This window comes from Myiozetetes cayanensis, unplaced genomic scaffold (genome assembly GCF_022539395.1).
Source record: "Myiozetetes cayanensis isolate MyiCay16 unplaced genomic scaffold, myiCay2020 scf16, whole genome shotgun sequence".
NCBI lineage: Eukaryota > Metazoa > Chordata > Aves > Passeriformes > Tyrannidae > Myiozetetes > Myiozetetes cayanensis.
Genome location: NW_026087270.1, coordinates 17,831,823 through 17,854,005, shown reverse-complemented (window position 1 = coordinate 17,854,005; position 22,183 = coordinate 17,831,823). Strand labels below are relative to the sequence as shown.

The 22,183-nt window shown below is 50.0% G+C and overlaps 1 protein-coding gene across 2 annotated transcripts in view; it reads left to right on the top strand.

Moving 5' to 3' along the window:
- Nucleotides 1-22,183, top strand: part of GNAO1 (G protein subunit alpha o1) — a 130,109-nt gene that overhangs the window by 41,900 nt on the left and 66,026 nt on the right. For both annotated transcript variants that reach the window (XM_050311066.1, XM_050311067.1), the window contains exon 3: nt 2,652-2,793. In XM_050311066.1, the coding sequence (XP_050167023.1) occupies nt 2,652-2,793 (142 nt within the window). The remainder of the gene's footprint in view (nt 1-2,651; nt 2,794-22,183) is intronic.

Genomic DNA, 22,183 nt, shown 5'->3' with positions numbered 1-22,183 from the left:
CAGTTTTGTTTGTAGTTCAGACACAGAGAAAGGTATAAGCCATTTAGAAAACGGAGGATTCACATTTTTGGTGCTGAAAACACTCTGTTCCCATAATTTGCAGGTTGCTTAAGGAGTAGCCCACCCTGCCTAAACCTTTAAAGACTTGACAGTCTTGACACACTGCTCCCTTCTGTTGGTTCCCACAGCTGTGCATTTGTAGTGGTCACAGCTCAGCACAGCAGCCAAACCCCACTGCTGCTCGTGTCCTGTGGCACAGGAGCTGGCTCAAGCCCTGTCCCACGGCAGTGAACCTCCCAGGAGTGGTGCTGGAGCTTTACATGTCCTCCAGGCAGTAAAGCACTACAGCAGGCAAGAAGAAAGGTGTATCCCAAACGGGTGAATGGCAGCATGAACGTTTCCAAAGGACTGTGGAAAAAGCACCCAGGCTTTTTGAAGAAACATTTGCAAAAAGCATATAGGACAATAAACCAGTTCATGGTGTCCTAGCAGGCTTTGGAGCAGGAGTCAGTGGGGATTTGCTCTCTCCAGCAGCTGACCCAAACAAATTTCAGCGGCATCCTCTTGAGCCTGCACTGCCCCTTGCGCCTGACCTCACCCCTTTTTTTCCCCCCTCTTATATTTTCTTCTCTTAGTTGCCCAAAAACCAGCATTTAGTCTCGCTCGCCCAAAATCCAGCCCTGAGCCAGCCAAGCAGAAAGAATGAACTATTCCTGGTGATGCTTTTGCAACAGCCTGCCTGCCTCCCCTGGGGCCCCTGCTCTGCTGAGCCTCTCGCTGCCCTGCTCGTAGCTGGTGCTGCACAGGCTCTCTCGAACTCAAACAGGATTGATGCAGATCCTTGTGCCAACCATAACTCCTCAGGTTTGACTGCAACTTTTGGCAAAGAACACATTTCCCAGAAGTTCAGCAGCTTGCCTGAGTACCAGCAAATGATCCACGAGATCCAGTGTCGACACACAGCTCTGCTGCCCCCACTCCTCCCCCGTTACTGTCCCAAACCTCGGCACAAGCACTGGACTCAGGCAAAATAAAAACTACAGGGTGCAAGGTCTGCAATTGCCCATAACTCCATCAAAATCCAAACTAGCTTTTGACAAATTGGCACGTCTGGATTGAGCAAGTCAGAAAGGTTTTCATCCACCCCTGTTCATCTCAGCCTGGGTGGGGTGAACCAGCAGCCCCCTGTGCTATTTCCAGCACACCAGCACCATTCCCCCTCCCTGGAGGGCACCCCCACAGGGGGCTCTGCCCTGTCTGTCTGAGGCTGTCATATTTTTGGGGGGCTCAGGGGGTGCTGAGCAGCTCTTCCCAGGAGCTGAGTGCTCAGTGCTGAGCGAGCAAAGGTTGTGGTGGGGACAGCAGAGTCAGTCACTTTGTGTCAGAAAACCTTTCAGAGAGTTTCCCATCAGGGGAAGGAGATCTCCTGTCTCGGTCAGCATGTTTCTACCAGCCTTGTTCTTGGTGTAGTCATCTGTTAGTGACACAGGGCTGGCATCCAGCCCTGCTCTCCATCCCAGCACTGTATCCATTGCAAGCTCACAGTGATCCCCACTACTGCTCCCTCTCCCCTGGGAGGTGCCAGCGCTGGTTGGGACCTTCAGTTGTGTGGATGAGGTTCAGAAAACAAGGCATCAAAAGCCCTGTTACTGCCAGGGTGCTGGGTTTCCTCAGGGACCAGATCTGTTACTGAAAGACTCTCTGTTGTCCAGTGGCATCTGAGGATGAGCAAACAAGGATTTCATTTTAGCTAAGCAGATCATCCTCTCTTCTGACATTTAAGACAGGATCATAACTTATGTCTTCACTGGGAAGAATCATTGCCAAACACAATTAGCTCTGCAAATCCTGGCTGTTTTCTAGACACATCCAGGTTTAGTTCTGGAGTTACTTAGAGGTGAACAAATTACAGGGGTCAGTCCTCTGATCTGAGCAGGGGGCTGCAAGAACTCCCTCCACCCAACAGTTTAATGGAGACCAAGGCACAGAGCATCCAGTGAGCAGAGCTGGCAGGACTGGGGGTCCCATTCCAGTCTTGGTTCGGGAAGGGATAACATAACACACCTCGAGGCAACAGAAATCCCAGCACTGTTTCTGAAGGGGAAGGAAGGAGGGGAAAGCAGGTGGGGAGGGTTGTAGATACTTTAAATCCTGCATAACTAAGTCCCTTCCCCTCTCCATGCCTGTGTCTCCATGTGAACCTGGGGTATTTTGGCTCTACTTCCTTTTGTAAGGCTCCTGTTAAAAGGACTAGACAAGAAACAGGGGTTTCTATCATTTGTTTCAATGGCTGAGATCTGATCTGATGGTCATTGTAAGCACTGAACATGTTTCCATAGACCTTGACTGGGAAGGTAATGCAGGACCTGGAAGCCTCCCCGCTGTGAGCAGTGAGCTTGTGAACACGAGGGGCTCCAGGCTCCAGCGTTTGCAGAAAACCTCTTTGAGAGAGAGCAAAAGGGATGCTAATTCCAGCACTGGGCTCAGACACTCCTGGTGAACGACCAGGAAAGGTTTAAAAAGAAATGCTGACTAAATTAAGCAAATCAAGCCAGCAGATGTGCTCTTCAGAAGAGCACAGCTGTCTTTTAAATGTCTCCCCCACCGAAATGACATTCTCAGGAGTTTTTTATCCTTTGCATTTTCTTCAGGATCATCCATGAGGATGGCTTCTCTGGAGAAGACGTGAAGCAGTACAAGCCAGTGGTCTACAGCAACACTATCCAGTCCCTGGCAGCCATTGTCCGTGCCATGGACACCTTGGGCATCGAGTACGGTGACAAGGAACGACGGGTGAGTGACACCAGTGCTGGGGGACAGGCAGCTGAGCGCCTGCAGAGCACCAGCAGGAGCCACTGCCACAGTCTCAGCACCTGGGAGGGGAAAGGAGGGAGGGGGGATATTCACATCCCCACTGTGTGCCTGTTGCAGGTTGTGCAGCACAGTCACAGCTGCATTCCCACTGCATTCCCGTCCATTTGTGCGCTGGGCAGTGTAGCCCTGTGTCACTACAGCCACACCCTCTCATGCCCTGCCACCAGCCAGTCCAGGGCAAAAAACCAATATCTTGTCTGGGGACAGCCTGGACAGAGGTCCCCACAGAGCTGGGGAAACAGAGAACGTGTCCTGGCCCCGGTGCACGTGCTGGACACACAGGCTGCACGGAGAGATGGACTGGGCAGAAGGCTTGCTGCTGCTCCAAGCCCTTCCACCAGCCTGCTCTTGTAGGAAAGCTTTTAGGATTAGCTTGACTGGGCCTTTACTGGCTTTTACTCCCACGTCCCCAGTTTGAGTGTACCCAAACGGCAACTGCCCCTGAAAACAAGGGGAGATTTGACTTCAGTGAGGTTGGCATGGGCAGGCTCTTAGGCAGCAGCATTGGCATGTGTCTTATCAGAACAGCTCTGTGATGCCCAGCAGCCTCTCGTGCCACACACCTAGGCCAGCCTGTCCTTTTACAGTTGCTACTCTGTGGTGACTTTCACCAGCTCTCTATTTTTAAAACAGTGGCTCCTCTGTGAGGTGCCCCTGCCAGCCTCTGCCTCGACTTTTTGCATTTTTGGCTCAGACCAAGCCCACACAGAGAAACCCAGAGCCCTAGAGAGAAGTCAAGACCTCCCCTTTTGCTTGCTGCCATCCCAGAGAAAGTAAAACTACTCGGTTTCACTGGAAATAAAATAATTTCATATTGAAGACCTGGTAAAAGCAAAGTCCTATATGCCACTGAGTTTGTCATGACTATTTTTAGGTAGCTCTCAAGTGACAGATGTATGACATACCCCCAGCTCCTTATCTGAGGGCTGATAATAAAAGCATTCCCTAGCAGGGATGCCAGAATCCTGCTGTGGTGTCGCTGTGGGAAGAGGTACCTTATTTCTCCCAGTCGTATTTTGATTTCTTTGCATCTGGGGATTTTTTTCTGAATGCTGGAGACATTTCCATCCCCAACGTGGGGACGATGCCGTAATGGAGTTGCTGTGAGCCTGCCGAGGACTAATGCTGATGGCTTTGGGACCGAACACATTAATCTGTTGATTACTCGGTGACTCAGCTCTCAGCAAGGCAACCTATCTCGTCTCAGCTAAAAACCTATGCCCAGGAAAACAGAAACAAGTCATTCTCCATGTCTGGGAAATAGTCTGTGGCAGACCAGACAGCTTTAAAATATAAAATTTCTTCTTCTTTTTTTTTTTTTTTAAATGCCTGAAGTCCTAATTCGGGGAGGGAAAGCTCATCACTGCTTTAGTGCCAGGCCTGGCACAGCACGGGGTGTGGAGGGGGAGAGCTGCTATCAGGACTGCCAGGGACGAGAGGTGGAGTGCTGGTCTGCACAAAATGTCGTGTTGGTTCGTGTTCCCGGGGCAGAGACGCCAAATGTTGCTGGGATCGTGTGATAGCTCGGGCTGGAGAGCAGCTCGGGAGGTGTCCAGTCCTGCTCACACAAGGTTAGCTCTGAGGTCAAACCAGGCTGCTCGGGGCTCTACCCAGCTGGGTCTCAAATCCTGCAAGGATGGAGGCTTGCAGAGTAAAAGCAGGTGAGATGAAGGTCTCCCCAGCCCAGGTGTGCAGTCCTGGAGGAGTCACTCCTGTCCTGCTGTGTCAGACAAGCTGCCACAAACCACTCTAAACAAACCACTGGCTGGGGGGGCTGATCCAGAGTATCTGCTCCCTTCCTAGATGGCAGAAATATTTCTTCATCCAGCAGACAAAGGGGAAGGAAACTGAGCCTCTCAGGCCGTGATCTTCCACTTGCTCCTTTCTCTTAGGCAACCTCCACAGAAAGTTGCTGGTATTAGCATGAAATAGTATTTATTTTAATCTTACAAAGAAGGACATGGCTTCTGCCACCCCGCTTTTGTTATTAATGCACAGCTGCTGTAAAGAGAGGCCATTAAACAGGCGATTTGTTGAGTATTATGCTACGTGGTTCATCCCTTTTCAAGCAAAGCTTTTCTATTTTGGAAGTCATTCCTCAGCCAAGGGTTTCCAATGCAAATCTTTTAGTGGGGGATTTTCCCCTACTCATCACTTAAGCCCCCAGGAGAAGAGAGCTCAGGAGGGGAGCCAGGGCCATGGCTGAGCCTGATTCAGCAAGCAGGAAAGGAGGGGACACCCCCAGACAGGCTTTCCCCAGGGACCACTTGGCTATTACCACTTCCCCTGCCTCACTTCCTGGGAGACACATCTGCCCCTCTATCCATTCCAAATGGCATCCTGACCATGTTCGGAGTGAAAAAAAAAACCCTTGCCTAGTTAATAGATGTGAATGAGATTATTTGTGCTGTTTCTTATTGAGGGAAAATAACCAAATCCCCTCTCTCTGTTCTCATTTTTCTCCTGCCCATAATTGTACCTCCAGTATTTAGTCCCATAGCAGTGAAAGACTGGGGGAAGAGCCCAGACTAAACCCCGTAGCTTTTGGCAGTCCAAGTGAGATCGATGTAGGAAACAGGAGCTAAAAAGACAAAATAAATCACAAAAAGCAGAAGCTCCAGGTCTCGCTGACCCTCTCTGCTGATAAGGACCTGTCCCCAGGTTAAGGACAAAACAGCCTGCGTGTAGGATTTCATTTCTATGCCCAGGGCAGCGGGTTTTCCTGCAGCTGTGCCCGGCTCAGGGAGGGTCATGGCCTGCGGGCAGCACCCAGGTCCTTGCCCGGTGTCCTTCAGCGCAGGGAGGCAGGAGCACACCCTGCCAGCTCGGGGCACGTGGTCACTGCACACAGCATGGAAGGTCAGTGGGAGACTCCAGAAGAGCTGTGCAGTGCAGAGTCACACGTCCTTTATGTGTTGCAAGAGGGCGGGTGAGAAAGGAGCAGTGGGTGAGGAGATGGCCAGGGCTGCTCCTCATCTGCAGGGCCACCCCTGCCCTGGGCCTGCAGCCTCCCTGAGCCAAGGGCTTAACCACAGGAAGAGGGGCACAGGCTTAGCCTTGCCTGCCTACTCAGGACCCTCCAGCTGGTGTGTAGGGCACTACTCAGTCCTTACCTTCCTAATCAGATTACAGGCAGGAAAGAGTCAGGCTGTAACATGTAGCCTCTGGATTAAATGGTCCTCCAAAGTGCAAATGTATTAATAAAACGAGCTCCTCACTGATTCCCTTTCAGTGTACCCAGGCAGAGCAAATGGGAGGGAAATGGAGGTTTGAAGCCAGGATCTAAAAGTCAGTCCAAATGTTTGGAACTGATCGAGCAGGAAGGGCAAGGGAGGAATGGATTCTCTGTTTCCAAAGTCTGGCTTCAGAAATCCCAACCAAAAGAAGCATAAATTCTCTTCCTGGGTGAGTCAGTGCAGAGACCCCAGAAGCTGCTTGGAAAAGCAGCCCATGCAGTCCCACCTGGGTGAAATGCCAGAGCTGCAGCCAGGCTGGAGGTCTGGGGGTGTCTGCAGGTTGGAGGGGTTGGTCACTGGCTGCGATGAGCCTGCCCAGGCAGACACCCTGCCCCATGCAGGGTGCTATGAAAACAGCTGAGGAGTGTGCTCTCGTGTTCAGAAACCAGACAGAAACAGGCTGAAATGTTTCAGAAATTACTCCACAGAGAATCCAGGTATCAGTTGGGTGGCTCAGATCCAAGTGTCCGAGGTGGCAGGTCACAGGTCCAGCGCTCAGGGTCTGGAGGTGGCAGGCTGTGACCTTCACACTGAACTTTTTTCCCAGTGTGAGTCTGGACGTGTCCCTGGCTTCAGCTATGAAAGGAAAACTAAAATGCTGCTAAAATGTTAAAATATTTTGATTCGGTATTTTTTTTCTTTCGGACTTTGTAGCAAAATGTGTCTGTGGTGACCTTCTGCTGTGTACGGCGTGTGACTCCTGAACTGAGAGCCAAGCACAAATGTGCTGGGACATTCTAAAACACTGGCTAGCAGCATGTAAAAAATGTCTGTAGAGTGACTGAACAGCCCACCCGAGGTGGCTGGCAGAGAGGGCCACCTCAGACTGCTTCTGAGCACTGTGGTGTGTGCAGAAACCCACTGCCTCCAGCCCCATCCCCTCTGCTCGTGCTGAAAGGGGATTTTAGGGGTATCCCTCTTCCTCTTGCTCCTGCTTGGCAGTGGCAGGGGCGTTGTTGCAGCCCCTGTCTCCTACTGCCTTCCAGGCTCTGGAGGGGAGCAGTGTGGGGGAGGATCTCTCTTTTGTAAGACCTGCTCCTGTGGAACTGGATTTTTGTACTTGTCAGCTCAAGACATTTGTGGATGTCACTTCATTTCAGGCAGGTCTCTGTTTCGACCAGCTGGCTCCCGCTGCGTGTCCCTAACCCAGGCTCTCTCAGAAATGCAGAGGCTGCTAATAACTTTGGGGAGGGCAGGTGAGGTTAATGAGGCACTGCCGTGCTGGTGGAAGCCTCTGTTATCCTGCTGGGTGATCTGGGGGATGGACACAGTACCCCTGAGGATGCAGCCAGCCTGTGCTGATCTGCTGGAGTGAGCAAAGAGAACGTCCCCATGGTGAGGCACAACTTAGGGCTGCTTTGTAGAAGAGCAGGATGGAGTGGGAGAAAAGGGAAAATGGAATAAAGGGTTGGCACTGGACACCCCATTTTTGCCTGGTGTCAGCATTTGTTGGGATGTCCAGCTGCAGCTGAAGTTATATAATCATTCCTACTGTACTGGGTCTGCTGGTCTCAGACCCATTACAAATATCCAAGTGACAGTCCAGGACAAATATTCTAGCCTGCCCTTCCTGAAGGTCTGTCACTGTTTCCCATCAAGGCTGAGGTCATCTTTCTCATACACCCCAATCTTGGTCCCTCCACGAGCTGCATTTCAGTTGCCATCATTCGTGTTTCTGAGCAGTGGGGACAAATTAAAGGCAGGGCATTTCTTGAGAGGTGGGAAACATGAGAGGAAAGCACTTGTTATTGTCTCAGCCTGCCTTGTTGCCAGGGAGATGGTTGGCTCGTTCAAGAAACGCTTGTGATTGCTGGCCAAGATGGCCAATGGATTGGGAATCTTTGTTGCAAAATGAGGGTGTGGGAGAAAGAGGGAGACAGCAAAGGACAAGGGAAACCCCAGAGGAAGCTCTGCCTGCACATGACCCACGTGCCCTGCAGCAAGGCTTCTGGAGTCTCTCTAACCAAAAGCTGCACCTTCCACATCCCAGTAATGTATTTTCCTCCTTTGGAAATCTCTTGAGCCTCTGAAAACACACAGAATCTTTCTCTAATAAACGATCGCAGTAAAGTACCAGCAGAGCCCAAAGCCAGTTTATGGTAACCCTTTGTGCCAGCTGAAACAGCCTGGAATGGTCTCCTTCCATGCCTTTGCTCTGCCTCCTGGGGAGAGTCAAACCCTGTCATCACCAGGACAGATCCCAGCCAAGTCAGCTGAGATCCCTGGCTGGCCCCAGCAGCCCTGGCTTTGCTGCAGCAGCACAGCCTGGCCCTGAGCTCCTGCAGAGCTGAAGGTGTGATGGAGTCATACAGTGATCTTCACACAGCAGAAAAGATCCCCTGCATTCAGTGCCTGGCTTGCTGTAGTCATGCTGCTAATAAAGACAGCCATCAGAAGGCAGAGAGGAGCAGCTGGGGTCATGGCTGTAAACACGTCGGGGCTTGCTCTTGCAGACAGAGTTTGGCCTAGGAGAGCCATCCAGTTAAATAAGCAGGTTGGAGGGCTGGGGGCTGCCAAGTCTTCATGAAGAGTTCTGCTTAGGCTATTCAGGTTGGAAAACCTGGGTAATTCCAGTAGAAAACTGGCAATTCATTTAGGGCTAAAATGCGATCTCAGCCCCGGCACCGCGCAGATTACAGCTATTTACAGGGCTGCATTAGTGATGATGAGCAGCAGTCAGAACCCCAGGCTCCTGCAAATGTGTGACAGTGCTTGTGGGCAGGGACACTTCGGGAGGGAGATGGGATCAGCTCATAGGGAAAGGGGAGAGATGGGGACTCAAACAGAAATAGCCCAGAAAATGTAAGAGTAGTAGAAACAGCTCGAGGCAGGCAGCTGAACTGCACGGGCAGCGCTGCACCCAGAGGCAGTACCAGTAACCTTTCTTTCAGCAGAAAACTGTCAATCACTCACAAGAGCTTCTCAAAACCCAAACTTCCCCAGTTTTGGTTAAGATTCCTGAAGAGTGAAAAGAGGCCTCCTGAAGTGGAGCCAAAGGGAGGCAGGCAGGGTGGGCGGCAGTGGCGTAGCACGTTGGAGCGCGTGTCGTGTGGAAGGCTGCTCGCTGCAAGGTGCCACCCTGCTGAGCTTGGGTGTGCCAGCACGATGTTTTTCACACTGCTCCTGTTTCAGGATGGTATCCGTGGTGTTGGCACAGCAGTGCTTTAACCCTCACTCGAAGGAAACTCTGGGCCTGCTTTTTTGGCTTCTCCCAGCCACTGTGGGTTTGTGAATGGGCAGCAGGCAGGGGATGGAGTGGAATAGAAGTTCATGTGGTCTCTGTGCAGCCATAAATCTGTTCCTAAAAAACACATTTCTAGAGAAAAAAAGTACTGCAAAGCACTTCAGCATGATTTCTAAGTGAGCCAGATGAGAGGAAGAGGTGTGGTCACACCTTAAAATGCTGCTCAGATGTGTTCCTTTGGTGAGCACTTGGCATCAGCCAGGCACTGTAGGTTGGTGATACTTGCTGTGCCATCTTCCCAGCTCTGAGATGAGCTTTATACCTAAACGTCCTGCAAAAGCACTGACCAGAACAGACGCCATCAATTAAAACTAGCCTTTTAATTTTCTTTTGAGGAAAAACAGAAGAGATAAAGAGATGTCTGAGGGGATCATTGATAAGAGAGAGATCCCAGTCACCTCACTCCAACTCCAAGCTCCAGACTGAGTCTAATCACATCTTTCACCACCTAAAGAGGGCTTTAAAGAAGATGGTGCCTGCATCTTCCCAGAGAGACACAGTGAGAGGACAAGGCAGCAGTCACTGGGGCCAGGAAGGGGAATTCCAGTTGGAGATGGGCTTGGGCTCATATCATAGCACTTTTCCTCTCCTTCTCTCCATGGCACTCGAAGGTCTGCTCATCCCTTTGGGAATTAGAAGAGTGGAGGGATAAGAGAGGTCTGAGGATGTTTGTATATGGGAGAATCAGTGAAAATAGGAAATACCCAAAAGGTGATTTTTAAATTACATGTATTGGTTTCCCCTTCAGCCAGCTGCCAGGAGAATGGCTTCTCAGATGAGTTCTCCTGGTGGTGTCTGCTCCCTGGCTGGTGGAAAACACAACCTGCTTGGGTACAAATCCATCTTTAGAGATGCTGTTTTTTTCATGGTGCTTCTGCTGTCAACTGCCATTTCAGGATCCTCACCTCCCCTAGAACTGCCCAGCACGCTGTTCACCTTGGAAATGCACAGCCTGTGCCGAGGGGGTTGGGCTTTCCTGCTCCCTTGTGTGTGAGCTCTCTCTTCACTGGGAGAGGGATGTATTTTTCCTCCACAAGCTTTTCGTGTTCCGTACTGATTTTTTGGATGATGCAGTGAATATTTTTAGTTTGAAAAGAAGAAAAAAACCCCACCCAACCCTGTTCTGTGGAAGAAGGGCTGCCTGCCTTCCCGTGAGGTTTGTTATTGAAGTGCAGCTGCAGCCAGGGCTGCCAGGGTGGGGCTGTGACAGGGAACGCTCAGCACACAGGGGAGAGTGAGGCAGCCACGGGACCGTGACATTGGCGGTGAATTAATGAGGGTGGGCTGCTGTTCCCCATTCCCACGGGACACCCGTGGAACACGGCTTCTCTGGGAGCCCCTGCAGAGCACCAGAGTGGGGCAGCACAAAAGACAAGGTGTTCAAAACAATTTGGCAGAAGAACTCAGCTGGAGCAGAGCCCTGAGGAGGTGAAAACCCCCTTGCTTCGTGCCAAGGGGCTTCCTGGCAGTGCCTGGGTGCAGGGTGGGATGGAGGTCAGGCGAGGGCTGGCTGCACACCCCAACCCACTCCCTCCTGGTGGATGGCACAGCATGGCCAAGGTGGATTTGAGCCCATCCAGCGGGCTCAGCTCAGCTGCTCCCTCAGGGCAGACAGCGTGGCCTTGCCCTGGATGACATCTGGTGTGGGTGAACAGTCAGATAGTGTTTGTCCTTCGCTGGAGCCTTTCTGTCCGTAAAGGGATTGAAGGGGCCTGTAAGCCAAAACAAAAATTACATCTAGTTATTTGATGTGCTGCACAACTGAGGCACTGAGGTTAAACCCTGACATGGCAGAGCTGCTGGGACGCTTGGACGTGTTTCTCACTGTGTGGGTGATCAGGCGCTCCCTCAAGCCCTTCCAGAGAGTCACTACCAGCTTTGAGACTGGAGCTCAGGTTGCATCTGGCTGCAGCCTGGTGCAGGCAGGATTCTGCCTTCAGGTGTGGCTGCAAGTGGGTTCTCCCAGCAGCAATTGCAGATAACTACAAACTACTCAGCACATTTCAAATACATGTCAGTTATTAAGTGGATTTATTTCCATCTCTTCTGGGAGGTGTTGGGAAGCGCTGCTGAGTCATGCTTCTTACTCACCAGTTTTAGGAATGCCATTTAAAATATTTGTTTTCTGCATGCCTTCTGTGATGTTCCTATTATTTGAGTGTCTCCAGACGTCAGATGAAAACATTTGTGTAGGGTATCCCTGGTCTTAAGCAGATCTCTGGTGCATAACTCACAAAAAGGCATGAAACAGGGAAGGGACCTGTCCCTTGGCTCTGTGTATGATGTATTCACAGACTGTAGTGAGGGGTGATGTGTCAGTCATGGGCATGGCAGCAGAATCTGTCACACACGAAGACTTTATTACCTGAATACAGGTTTTGCTGAGGTTGTTAATCAGTGTTGTGTACCTTGGTAATAACTGATTAAAGATACCACAAGGGAACGTATTTAACAGCTGTGGTTACTGCTTTGACCTCAGCCTCACCCACCGAAGGGGATGTGAGGATGCCTCACCCAGGGCTGCAGGAGCCCAGAGATGCCATTCACCCAGGTCAGGACTGCTGTGGGGGGAGACTGGGCAGGAGTTTTTGGTGTTTCGTTAAGAAGAAGGAGAGAATCAAGCTCAAGATTAAGGTCAGAAACAACAAAGCCTCAAGAACTGCCGTTAAACAGCATCACTTTGCACCGTGGCAATGTTTAGCCTTGTGGTCAAAGTCAGAGAGAGAAAATGTGGAGGGAAAAAGCACAGGAGAAGTGAATTAGCCCGTGTCTGGTTGAGGGTTTTGATGGATTGTCGCTGGGGGCCCCAGGACGCCTCATCCCTCCCCAGCAGAGACCCCCATCTGCGTCACATCACCCCAGAGCCGCTCCAGGCAGCACAGCACATCCCTTCCAAGTGTCAAAACCCACTCAGGAGCCACAGAAAATCTCACCCACAGGCTTTGAACAAATTTCTTCCTTTCTGCTGTGCTCTTCTTTTCCAGGGCTATGGGAGTTGCTGGTTTGCAGCATATTGTATCTGTGTTGATGGCATGACTGCCGCTTTTCCCTCGCTAAGAAATGATTCCCCTAGGTTGGCTATTTATAATTAAGTCCTCATTTTCCTATAGATTGGTTTAAGACTACATTAACTCCATTGATTAGACGGGAATTACTCTTGATTTACACCGAGATCATGGGAATGGAGAATCAAGTGACACACAGGAGCAATCCCACAGTAAATGCTCGGGTTGGCTGGATGGTTGTTATCCACCTTTCTGCATTTTAAAGCTCCCTGAGCAGACGTTTGCTCCTTTCTGTGGAGGGGGGTAGTAATTCAGTCTCACCTGCTGGATACACCTTACAGGTGTTCTGTTGGCCACTGGGTCACGTGTTGAATACAAGCAGTTACTCTCTAGTTAGCCTGGTAGTAAAACAGGAGCAAGACTGCCCTCCAGGGAAATGGCTTCCAGTTTGGAGAGGTTTTACAAGTAGGGATGGGAGAGGAATGTATTGCACAGAGGAAAGGAGTGTCCAGTAAATGAGAGAGAAGGTACAAACAGGATTACATCTCCAAAATAACTCTTTAGAGGTCTGGGAAGGAAAAAGGGTCCCATCCTGCTCCCTCCCACTTGCCAGCAGCTGCTGTGCTCCAAAGGAAGAACCTTCCTCCCCAGCCTTCCTCAGGAAGGGTGCAGCAGGACACACCCCTGCCTTTGGATCCCAGCTCAGCCCAGCTGCCATCTGTGACAGGGGCAGAGAAGTGGGGCTGTCTGAGTCCAGGAGAGTGTTTGGCTTTTCCTGAGTTTTCATTTAACACTGTGAGAGCTTTCAGCGCTGGTAGATGATATTGCAGACAACACAAGAACCCTTTTCTGAGAAGGGGATGCCAGTAGCCACCATCCAGTGAGTTTGAATTACTCCTGGAGAGTGATGAATTGGTTCCTTCCAAGGGAGGGTGCCATAATTACAAGGCATGTTTCTAACTGGGGATGTTTGTGCTGTCCTTATTCGAGTCCCTTAGTTTTAACCAGGCTTCTGTCTCAGTGCAGCTGCCCCCAGTGCATGTGGCAGGCAGCCCCCAAGGTGCACCCCTTTTGCTGGTGAGCTCAGTTCTGATCCCTTCCCTGCTCTGGCACACGTGCCTTCCCATGCCAACTTCCACTGTGAGCTCCTGCATCAGGAAATGGCACGGGGTTAAACCTGCTGTCTGCTCTGGGGGTGCCTGCTGCTGCTGCAGCCTCTTTCATTTGCTCCAGAGGCAAAAGAGGCTGAGAAGACCATATTCAGCATTCCAGTGGATCGTGAGCCAAGTTCAGGCACGTCTTGTGACCAGTGAGTAGGCAAAAATCCCTATTTCCTCAGCCTTCTCTCCAAGAACAAAACCTCGGGAAGGCTGTAGGACGATTTGTGGCAGCATGCAGGGCTCTGCAGGGCTGAGCTTCTGGCCCAGATCATCTTTATGTTATTGTGGACTAAGTGAGGAGCATTTCCTATTTCTTGTTGGTGATCCAAGCAAACAATTTACACACCCTAAACAATGCTAAAGCCCTGCACCAGGAAGAGGGAGCCTATGCCCCAGCACGAGGACTCTCAGCAATTTCAGCTTCAAGGCTCCCAGGCCATGAGGTTTCAGAAACCAAGAGGCACCAGACCCAAACCACAGCTCTGCTTACTTCAGTCATGGGTTGCACACACAGATATTTTCCGCACTGAATCAGCTTCAAAGCCACCTCTTAGGGTGACCCTGCCCTTTTCTGGCTCCCCTCTTCCCGTTCCTGAAGGAATGTAGGGTGCAAAGCCTGGCCCTGCTGGGGCAGTGTGTGGACTCCGTGCCCCCAGCAGCCTTTAACCAGGAGCCAGCCTTGCCCTCCACCTTTCAGACCAGCAGAACGCAGGATCAGCTGATGCATTTGTTTGTAAAACGAAGAAAGATGATGAGGAGAGAGCTGCTAAGAGTAATTCACACAGGCAGCAGCTCTGAGCTACCTTTTCACCACTAATCATCTGTCCCTGTCAGCGTGCATTTTCAGCTCCACATCTCCAGGCCAATCCAAGAGCACAAAGGATGGGGAAAGTGAACCAGCTATTGCACCGTGTCCCTTTCTCCTGTGCCATCCACTTTGCAAAGAAAGAGTGGGCAGCAAAGAAACAGTGAAGGCTGATGGGGAGGGGAAGCCTATCAATCTGCACTATCATTATCTGACTTGCCTTGAAATCCTTCAGGAGATCACCAGGAATTAGTTCCAGTGCTAGATTAGAGAGTCTTCAGTGACCCTTTAGGAAGAGAACTGACCTCAGGAGCCAAGTCCATCACAAAGCACCAGCTTTCTGTGAGCTAAATTCCAGATGTAAACAGATGTTCTCCCCAGCAGCCCTTACAAACCCTATTATATGCATCAGGCAGCACCAGCACACCGTGCAGTTATAAGCCCTTTTCCGTAAGAAGCTGGAGGGTATTGCCTGGGATCAGGAAGAATTAGTCCAGCTAGTTCCTCGAGCCAGAAAAATCAGATTTTCCTTCATAGTGATTATGCAGCTCCTGGTTCAGACCAGGAGTTATGATCAGTTTGCTACACTCAACACTGCAAAGGAGGTTTAATGGTGCCAGGACAGTTTCCAGTGAACCATTTGGCCTTAATGCCACCCACCAGCACTGAACTGGGTTCTTCTCTTGGCTCTTCTAACAAAGGGGTGATCATCCATGGGTGATCCCCCCCAGAGTGGGGTCTGCCCAGGTGGGCAGAGGCGATGCTAACTCCACTCTGTTTCTTCCTGGCTGAACCAGACAGCTCCTCTCCTTTGGGGCAGGAGCTGGGGAAGTGCTGGTGCTCAGGTACCCTCTGCAGATGGCAGCCTGAGTGTGGGCACAGCACAGGGAGACAGGGACGGAATTTCTGCTTCACTTGCCCTGGGAGGGGAGGCTGCTCAGGAAAAGTGCCCTTTCTACCTGTGGTGAAGGTGGTAGCTCTGAGAGATGCAATCCTTCCAAAGCACAGAGACCCAGCTGTTGGCCTCTGCTGGGGGTTACCACAGTGCTGGGCTCGAACCAGAGATCAATTAGCTGAAACAATCAGCTGGACCCCCAGCACCTCTGGGCACACACACACAATTACAGCTGTAAATCCAGGGCGTCTGAAGCAGTGCCTGGCACCTAAATCTGGGTGGACATACACTGGGAGTGGTCAGAAATAAAGGGCTTGATGTGTGGAAGGAAAGGAGATCCAATGTCACGTGCAGGACCACCGGCAAAGATTCTTAGGTGGTTGTTTCCAGCTCTCACAGGAAAGGAAGGGGCAGTAGGTTCTTGTTGAATCCTAAATGGAATAGCAGGTAGTGGAGTGATAAACGTAGCATCTCTGTAACTGCAAAAGGTTGTTCTAAAGGTCAGAGCTGCATGTACTCTCCTAGGTCTGTGAATAGCTGTTCCTTTCATCCACAAGTTGAGCTTTTGGCTGGGACAGGCTGGAATAAACAGGGCTGAAGCTGTCCCATCCGTTATCGCTGGGAATGGCTGGGCTCCAGGAGCAGGCTCTGCCTCTGCAGATACGACACACGACATGGCAGAGAGCGATCCAAGGGGGCAGATGGCTCACGTGGACCACCCTCACCACCAGGCCTTCATCCCTGGGCTTCAGAATGCCACAGTGCCCCTCTGCGGAGAGGCAGCGAGGCCGTGGTGCTCCTGCCAGCACGGCACAGATCTGCTGGGCAGCCTCTCTGTGAGCCTTTCCTGCTGTATGCACTGCCCAAGGCTGCTTATCTGCACTCAGGCTTCCTTTTCCACCCCCTAAGGTGGATGTCAGGGAAGAAGCTCTGGCAGCCCTGCCCGGGTGTTTTCTCTCTCCATAGCAAGTCAAAGCAGAAGGGCCCTGCAGCCCTGGTGACACAAATGGACAGATGAGCCTGGGGGTAACACAACCCTGCTCTTCCCATGCCTTTATGGGTGTCCTGCTGCTGTGGTGTCAATGAGGCACTTCAGTTGGCAGCTAAGAAACAAAACTAAAGCCAGATCAGTTAATGAAATGTCAAAGCAAGTCGATGTGTGTCCCAGAAAGGATCCCAGGACACCAAGAGGGGAGTGCAGGGACACTCTGGCTGTTCCTTCAGGAGTAGGGTTCCTGTGGCAGACAGACAGCTGTGCCAGAGGGGAAGGGGATGGTTCCTTTGTGTCTGCACGTGGCCATCATCTCCAAAACAGCTGTCCTGCCTTCTTCACAGGCAGTGCAGGGTGCTGGGGCCAGGCAGCCCTGACATACCTGTCTCAGCAAAGCCCTTCCTGTATTAATGTGCAGCTGGAGGAAGGCAGATGTATCTGCTGGCTATGGTAGATCTTAGCAGCCTACACAGTGAGGTTGTGCTGCTGCCACCATCTCCAGGTGCCCCAGGGGGAAAGTTCTCAAACAGGTGATGGAGCTGTGCCCGTTACGAACAGAGCATCAGGCCCAGGAACCCTCTGCACCAACAACCCTTCATATCTGCCAGGCTGAAAGAGGTGCAATAGGTTTGGAGATGATTCCTCAGTGAAAGCAGTTCATCTTCAACCAAGAACTTTAAAAATGCTTTCGATGACCCCTTAGTCTCTGCCCAGAAGAAAATATAAGCTGAAAGACTTAATATGATCTTGTGGAACTAGAGAAACTAATCTTTGCTATCCTGGGAATCAGCTATCCAGGGCTTGAGCCAGGAAGACCATAAATTGCTCTGGTTTCTGGTGAAAGAGCTCATCCTATAATACTCTTTGGCATCACAGGTTTCAAGAGGCAACTTTTTGTGAGGCTATCCTGCTGTCCTATTTATAACCAGCTTACATATAATAAAAAGTGCATCATTCACAGCGCTTTCTAATTAGATGTTGTAACTACAATCCTATTTCACGCCACTCTAATTTGCTCCATCACAGTATTTTAGAGTTTTGTATTAACCATATCATGCAGGGCAGATTCTTCAAGGCTTTGAAGCCAGCAATTACGTGCCACTCTGATTTGTACATGAAGCTGATGTGAGTTCACATGGCAACATCCCATCGTGACGTCTGAAAAACCAGGATTAAAAGGCACTGTGGAAGCTCTGTCCAAAGTCAGGAGTCACTGAGTGCAAAGCATGGCAACTCAGAGCAAGCTTGCCAGGCTAGGGGATATTTTGCAATCCCAGTCACTTCTGACCTTTCTGAAAGAACTGAATTTTTGAAGAGTCCATATTTGGTAGATCTCCAGAGCAATCTACATCTAAGTTTGTGGCTGACATTCAGATCTCTAAAAATGGAAATGGGCCTTTGTCACTTGGGCTTGGAGATTATTCATTGTAGAGGGAAAGGTCTTGGGAGTAACTGGACTAATGTAGTTAAGCAAACATGACAGGATTAGCACAGGGCAGGATTAGACATTCCCCATTAACACACTGGCATGTGCAAGAGCAGAAGGGGTGTGGGCTGATTCTCCATCTTATTGTAAGTGGCTGTGTGTGTACAGCTGCTCACCTTGTCTGTGCAGATCTGATAACCACTTTGGCTCACTGAGAAACTCCTTGGTAGTTGGGAACACCAAAGATTTGTTAAATGCAGTGGCAAAATTAGCCACTGTTTTTCCATGCATGTTTTGACCTTGGGTTTGCTCTTTTCAAGTGTTTATTTAAAACAAAACAAAACAAAAAACAAAACAAAAACCAACAAACAAACAAAAACCCAAAACAAAAACAAAAACCAAACACATTTTCCTGTTATTCACTGATTGAAAAAACATGGTAAGACTGTAGGGTCCCTGTGATATTTTCAGGAGCTGTACTCAGCTATCTGTTCAGCTTAAGAGTTCCAGCTTGGGAAAAACAACAATTTCTAGAAGTGCTCCATACCTGCCTTTGCCTCCACCTCTCTCTTAAAGACCACAGCCTTTGAGACCCTGCAGATGTGTGTCAACACAGCAGAATTGGTCCTGCCAAGCTTCCATGGTCAAGAGAGCAGCAGCTCTGGGTTAGGGCCTCTCTCAGCTGAACTGCTGGAAGAACACAGCAAGAAGGTGCCAGAGGATTGTCTCTCCCTCTGCCCTACCTCCTCCCAGCCCTCGTGGCCCAGCCATGCCAGGCACGAGCACCCCTGTGCAGAGGGACGAGCCTCAGCCCGAGCTCATCCAGCTCCCTCCAAGTCAGTCTGGCCCCAAGGATTGTTTTGCTGTTTTACAGCAGAACAAATAGAGCAACATTTCATAACGTTCTAATGAGGCACATCACTGAGGAATGCCCAGGAGACAGAGACAATATCAGTGTTCCTTGGCACACTGAGAAAATCAAAGGCATTTGTTTGTTATCTGAAATGTCCGTCTGTGTTCCTTTCAGTGGTGGGCAGGCATTTTTTTAGCGTAGGTTCCTGGAAATACTCAGATGTCACTGTCAGTGTGTTCTGAGAGCATTATTTATTTTCAGATGTACCCATGAAAAATGAGACTGAAGCACGGAAATACTCAAAGCCATTACAGGATTATTAAGTTTTGAGTAGCGTTTTGCACTCTCTATGGCCCCAAAAGACCTAACATTTGTGGGCCTGTTCTTCCCACTGAATGGGAATTTTATCATTGACTTGAGAAAGCCTTAGTGAGAGAGGATTCTACGATCCTGATGGTGCCTTTAGAGGAGCAGAGAATCACAGAGTTGGAAGAGACCCATGAGGATCCTCATGTCCAACACCCTGCTCCCCAGGACAACCTAAAACTAAAGCAGATGACTAAGAATGTGCTGTTCATTCTGTCAGGCTTTTTTTTGAAGTTCAAACATCTTCCACTTCTCTCGCCTTGGTAATCAGAGACACATCCCGAAGGCAAATTAGTGATGTCAAAATACCTTTGGAGTCTGGCTCAGGATCGTGCTGGACCAGGCACTGGGACCAGCACTGGATGCATTTGCCGGGAGGAGCTGACAGCAGGTGACCTCAGATGAGTCACTTCAGGCTCAGCAAGCTCTTGAGATCTGCCCCTCCAGAAAGCAGCAGAGACAGACTGGGCTCCTTCTCCTCGCCCTCACTGCCAGGGGGGTGTTTGCCTGTCTGGTGTGGCTGCTGTTCCAGGGGATAACGGGAGTGTTTGCTGCCATGGGAACCCATGTGCTGCAGGATGGGCACTTCCAGGGAGAGCCAAAGCAGGTGGGCACATCCAGGTCAGCTGATCAGAGGGAAGAATCGAAGCTCAGGGAGGCTGAGCTGAGCTGACCTGTTCTTCAGAACAACTGAAAACATCCTCTTGAAGCCCTTGGAGGGTAAATGCTGCTGCATTACTGAGAAGCCAGATGACTGGAAGGTATTACCCCATTAAGGGAAGTACATCTGCAAAAAGCATTCCTGAGCAAGTAATGCTGTTCTGCTGGGGTTGACCTTGACAGAGATTTCTCCGTTCTCATTTGGATCTGGGAAGCAAAGAATGTTAATAAACTCACTGCTGAGAAACTTAATGTTATTCTGTACACTCTACTCACTCTGGAAGCCCAATTAAGCATAAGAGAACAAGGATTTTTTTGCCTTTTTAAATAACATTTTTTCTGAATGCCACTATATAAGAAAAAATCAGCAGATGAAATAGCCCCTTGCCCCTCACCCCTCCACACCAAAGCCAAAATGATCTCAATTAGGTCAGTTATGCTCATTGTGGTTTCTCCAATTAAAAAGCTATCATCCTTCAGAATTCTAATCATGCATCCATCAGGACTCTATCAGCCATCCAGCTTGTAAAAATGAACACTCTTCTGTTATTTTTGAGGACACACAGGCTGTTCCACAAGATCAGCTCGTGCCCACTATTTCAGAATGCCTCTGCAAGAGATTGAAAAAAAAGGAGAAAAGTGGTTAAAAAAAGCAGTTCAGACATTAACAATGTCATGGCAACAGCAAATTAGAGCCTCAAAAGCAGAGCTCAGCTTGGGAGGGTTTAGGGAGTCACTGCACTGCAGGACTGAATGAAATATTCAGCACATAAAAGAGGTCCCCAAATGTTTTTTGTATTTGGGATAATGACACCAAGCTGACTGCTATTTATGTATGCTTTTGCCTAACCACTGATTTTTTTGTCCTGCAACAGATTTTAAAATAGTATACTTGTCAGGTAACCACGGGTCTGTTTTGATTCTTGGGGAACTTTGGCATTTGGAAGTGTAACCATAAACATCAGCTTTTGCTCCAGCAGAAAGCTACTGTTGTAGGACAAACTGATAGAAGGAAAAATTGAGCATCTGGGGAAAAGTTACAAGCAAGAGGTTTGTGTGTTGAGTGAGATGATGTAGTGTGAGGTGACAGCCTGACCTGTAACCAGCAGTGAGATGGGCAGTCTCAGTTTCTCTGTTTTCACCTAATGCTGTGCTTGGACACAAGCAGACAATGAACCTCATTTGCTGCTTCTTTCCCCTCAATGCCCTATAGCTTCTCTTCTAGGGCTTTCAGGCTTTTTCTTCCCCATGGGGTTACTCCTGTCAGGCTGTCCAAGTATCTGGGGGCCTTTCCCACCTCCCATAAGCTTTGCATGCCTGCTCTTTACTCCAAGTTTCATTCTAGTGCTTGATCTCTTGATTATATTAACCACCCATGGCTGGGACCAGTAGTGGGATGGGATCAGGGGGAAAAAAACTGCGTTGCAAAGAATAGCCTTTAACTTGTGCCAGGATGGCAGGGAGAGAAAAAGCCCTGCAGAGTATGTTCTGTACACTGTAGAAGACTCAGAAGTGAATTTGTCTTGAGTTTGCATCCTTCTTTCTGACTTGTGTCCTCCCCATCTCTTGATTGCCCTTTTCCTTTGCTATACTAGCTTGGGAACTTGAAACAAGGTTTGAAGCACCTCGGGATTTGTCTGTGCAAATGGTATATCTCATGGAACACTCCATGCTGGTGGTCTACAGGGTCACTGCTAACGTTTCCAAACTCCTCTGCCTGGTGCTGGCTGGGAGAGTCTCTGAGCAGCTGAGGCTGTTGCAATATTTGCCCACTCAGTTGCCACATCCTGAGATTCTCCTGCCTCTGAAGATGCTGGGTGTCTTTTAGCTAAATCTCCACTTCCCATTAGCCCTTAAACTCTTTCAAATAGTTTCTCACAGTGCTGGAATCTTCTGGTTTTGAACTTGACCTTGAAGTGAAACTCCATAGAGTGCTTGCACATGTACCCCCTGAGCCGCAGGGGTCAGGGCAGTTTGGAGCTCTGAACTTTCCCATTGTCTTTCAGAGCAGTTCCTGCCTCCCAGTGACTCAGTACCAACAAGTAGCAACCCTCTGACCCTTCACACACAGGCACTGGAAGAGAGCAGCCCAGTAGGCTTTCAAAGGTACAAGCTTTTATGGTTTGCCAGCCGGGCACTCCTGATACCTGGATCCCAATCCACTGTCCCCTGTACCACTGGTGGGGCTGGAAAGCACCCAGAGATTGGATCAGTCAGCTCCAGAGCTGCCACTGAGCGAGGGTGGAAGCTTTTAGTGGTTTGTGCAGTTAAGCTTAGGAGAGATAGGGGGCTTTCAGACCATACAGCACCTTACATTGGGGTGTGGCATTTCCCAACCTGCTGTTTCTCCATTTCTTGCACACTCCCATAGCACTGACTGTGGTTACCACTGGCACCCTGGGCACACCCAGGGGCTTGTGTGATGGAGGGGGTTTGTGGCTGGATCTGACCAGAGGGCTGCTGAACAGCCTTAGGGTGGGAAGTCATCTCCATGTTCCTGGAAGGTGAGCAGGGAAGCGGCACAGACACAGCAGGGTCTGAACAGTGCCAGTGAGAGCAAAAACCAGCTGAGAGAGGATCAAAAGGTGTTCAGGAGTCAGAGAAGTTCCCAAAGCTCCAGCCTCCAGGTTTATGGTGTGCAGTTTGCCATTTTCCACTTCTTTAGGAG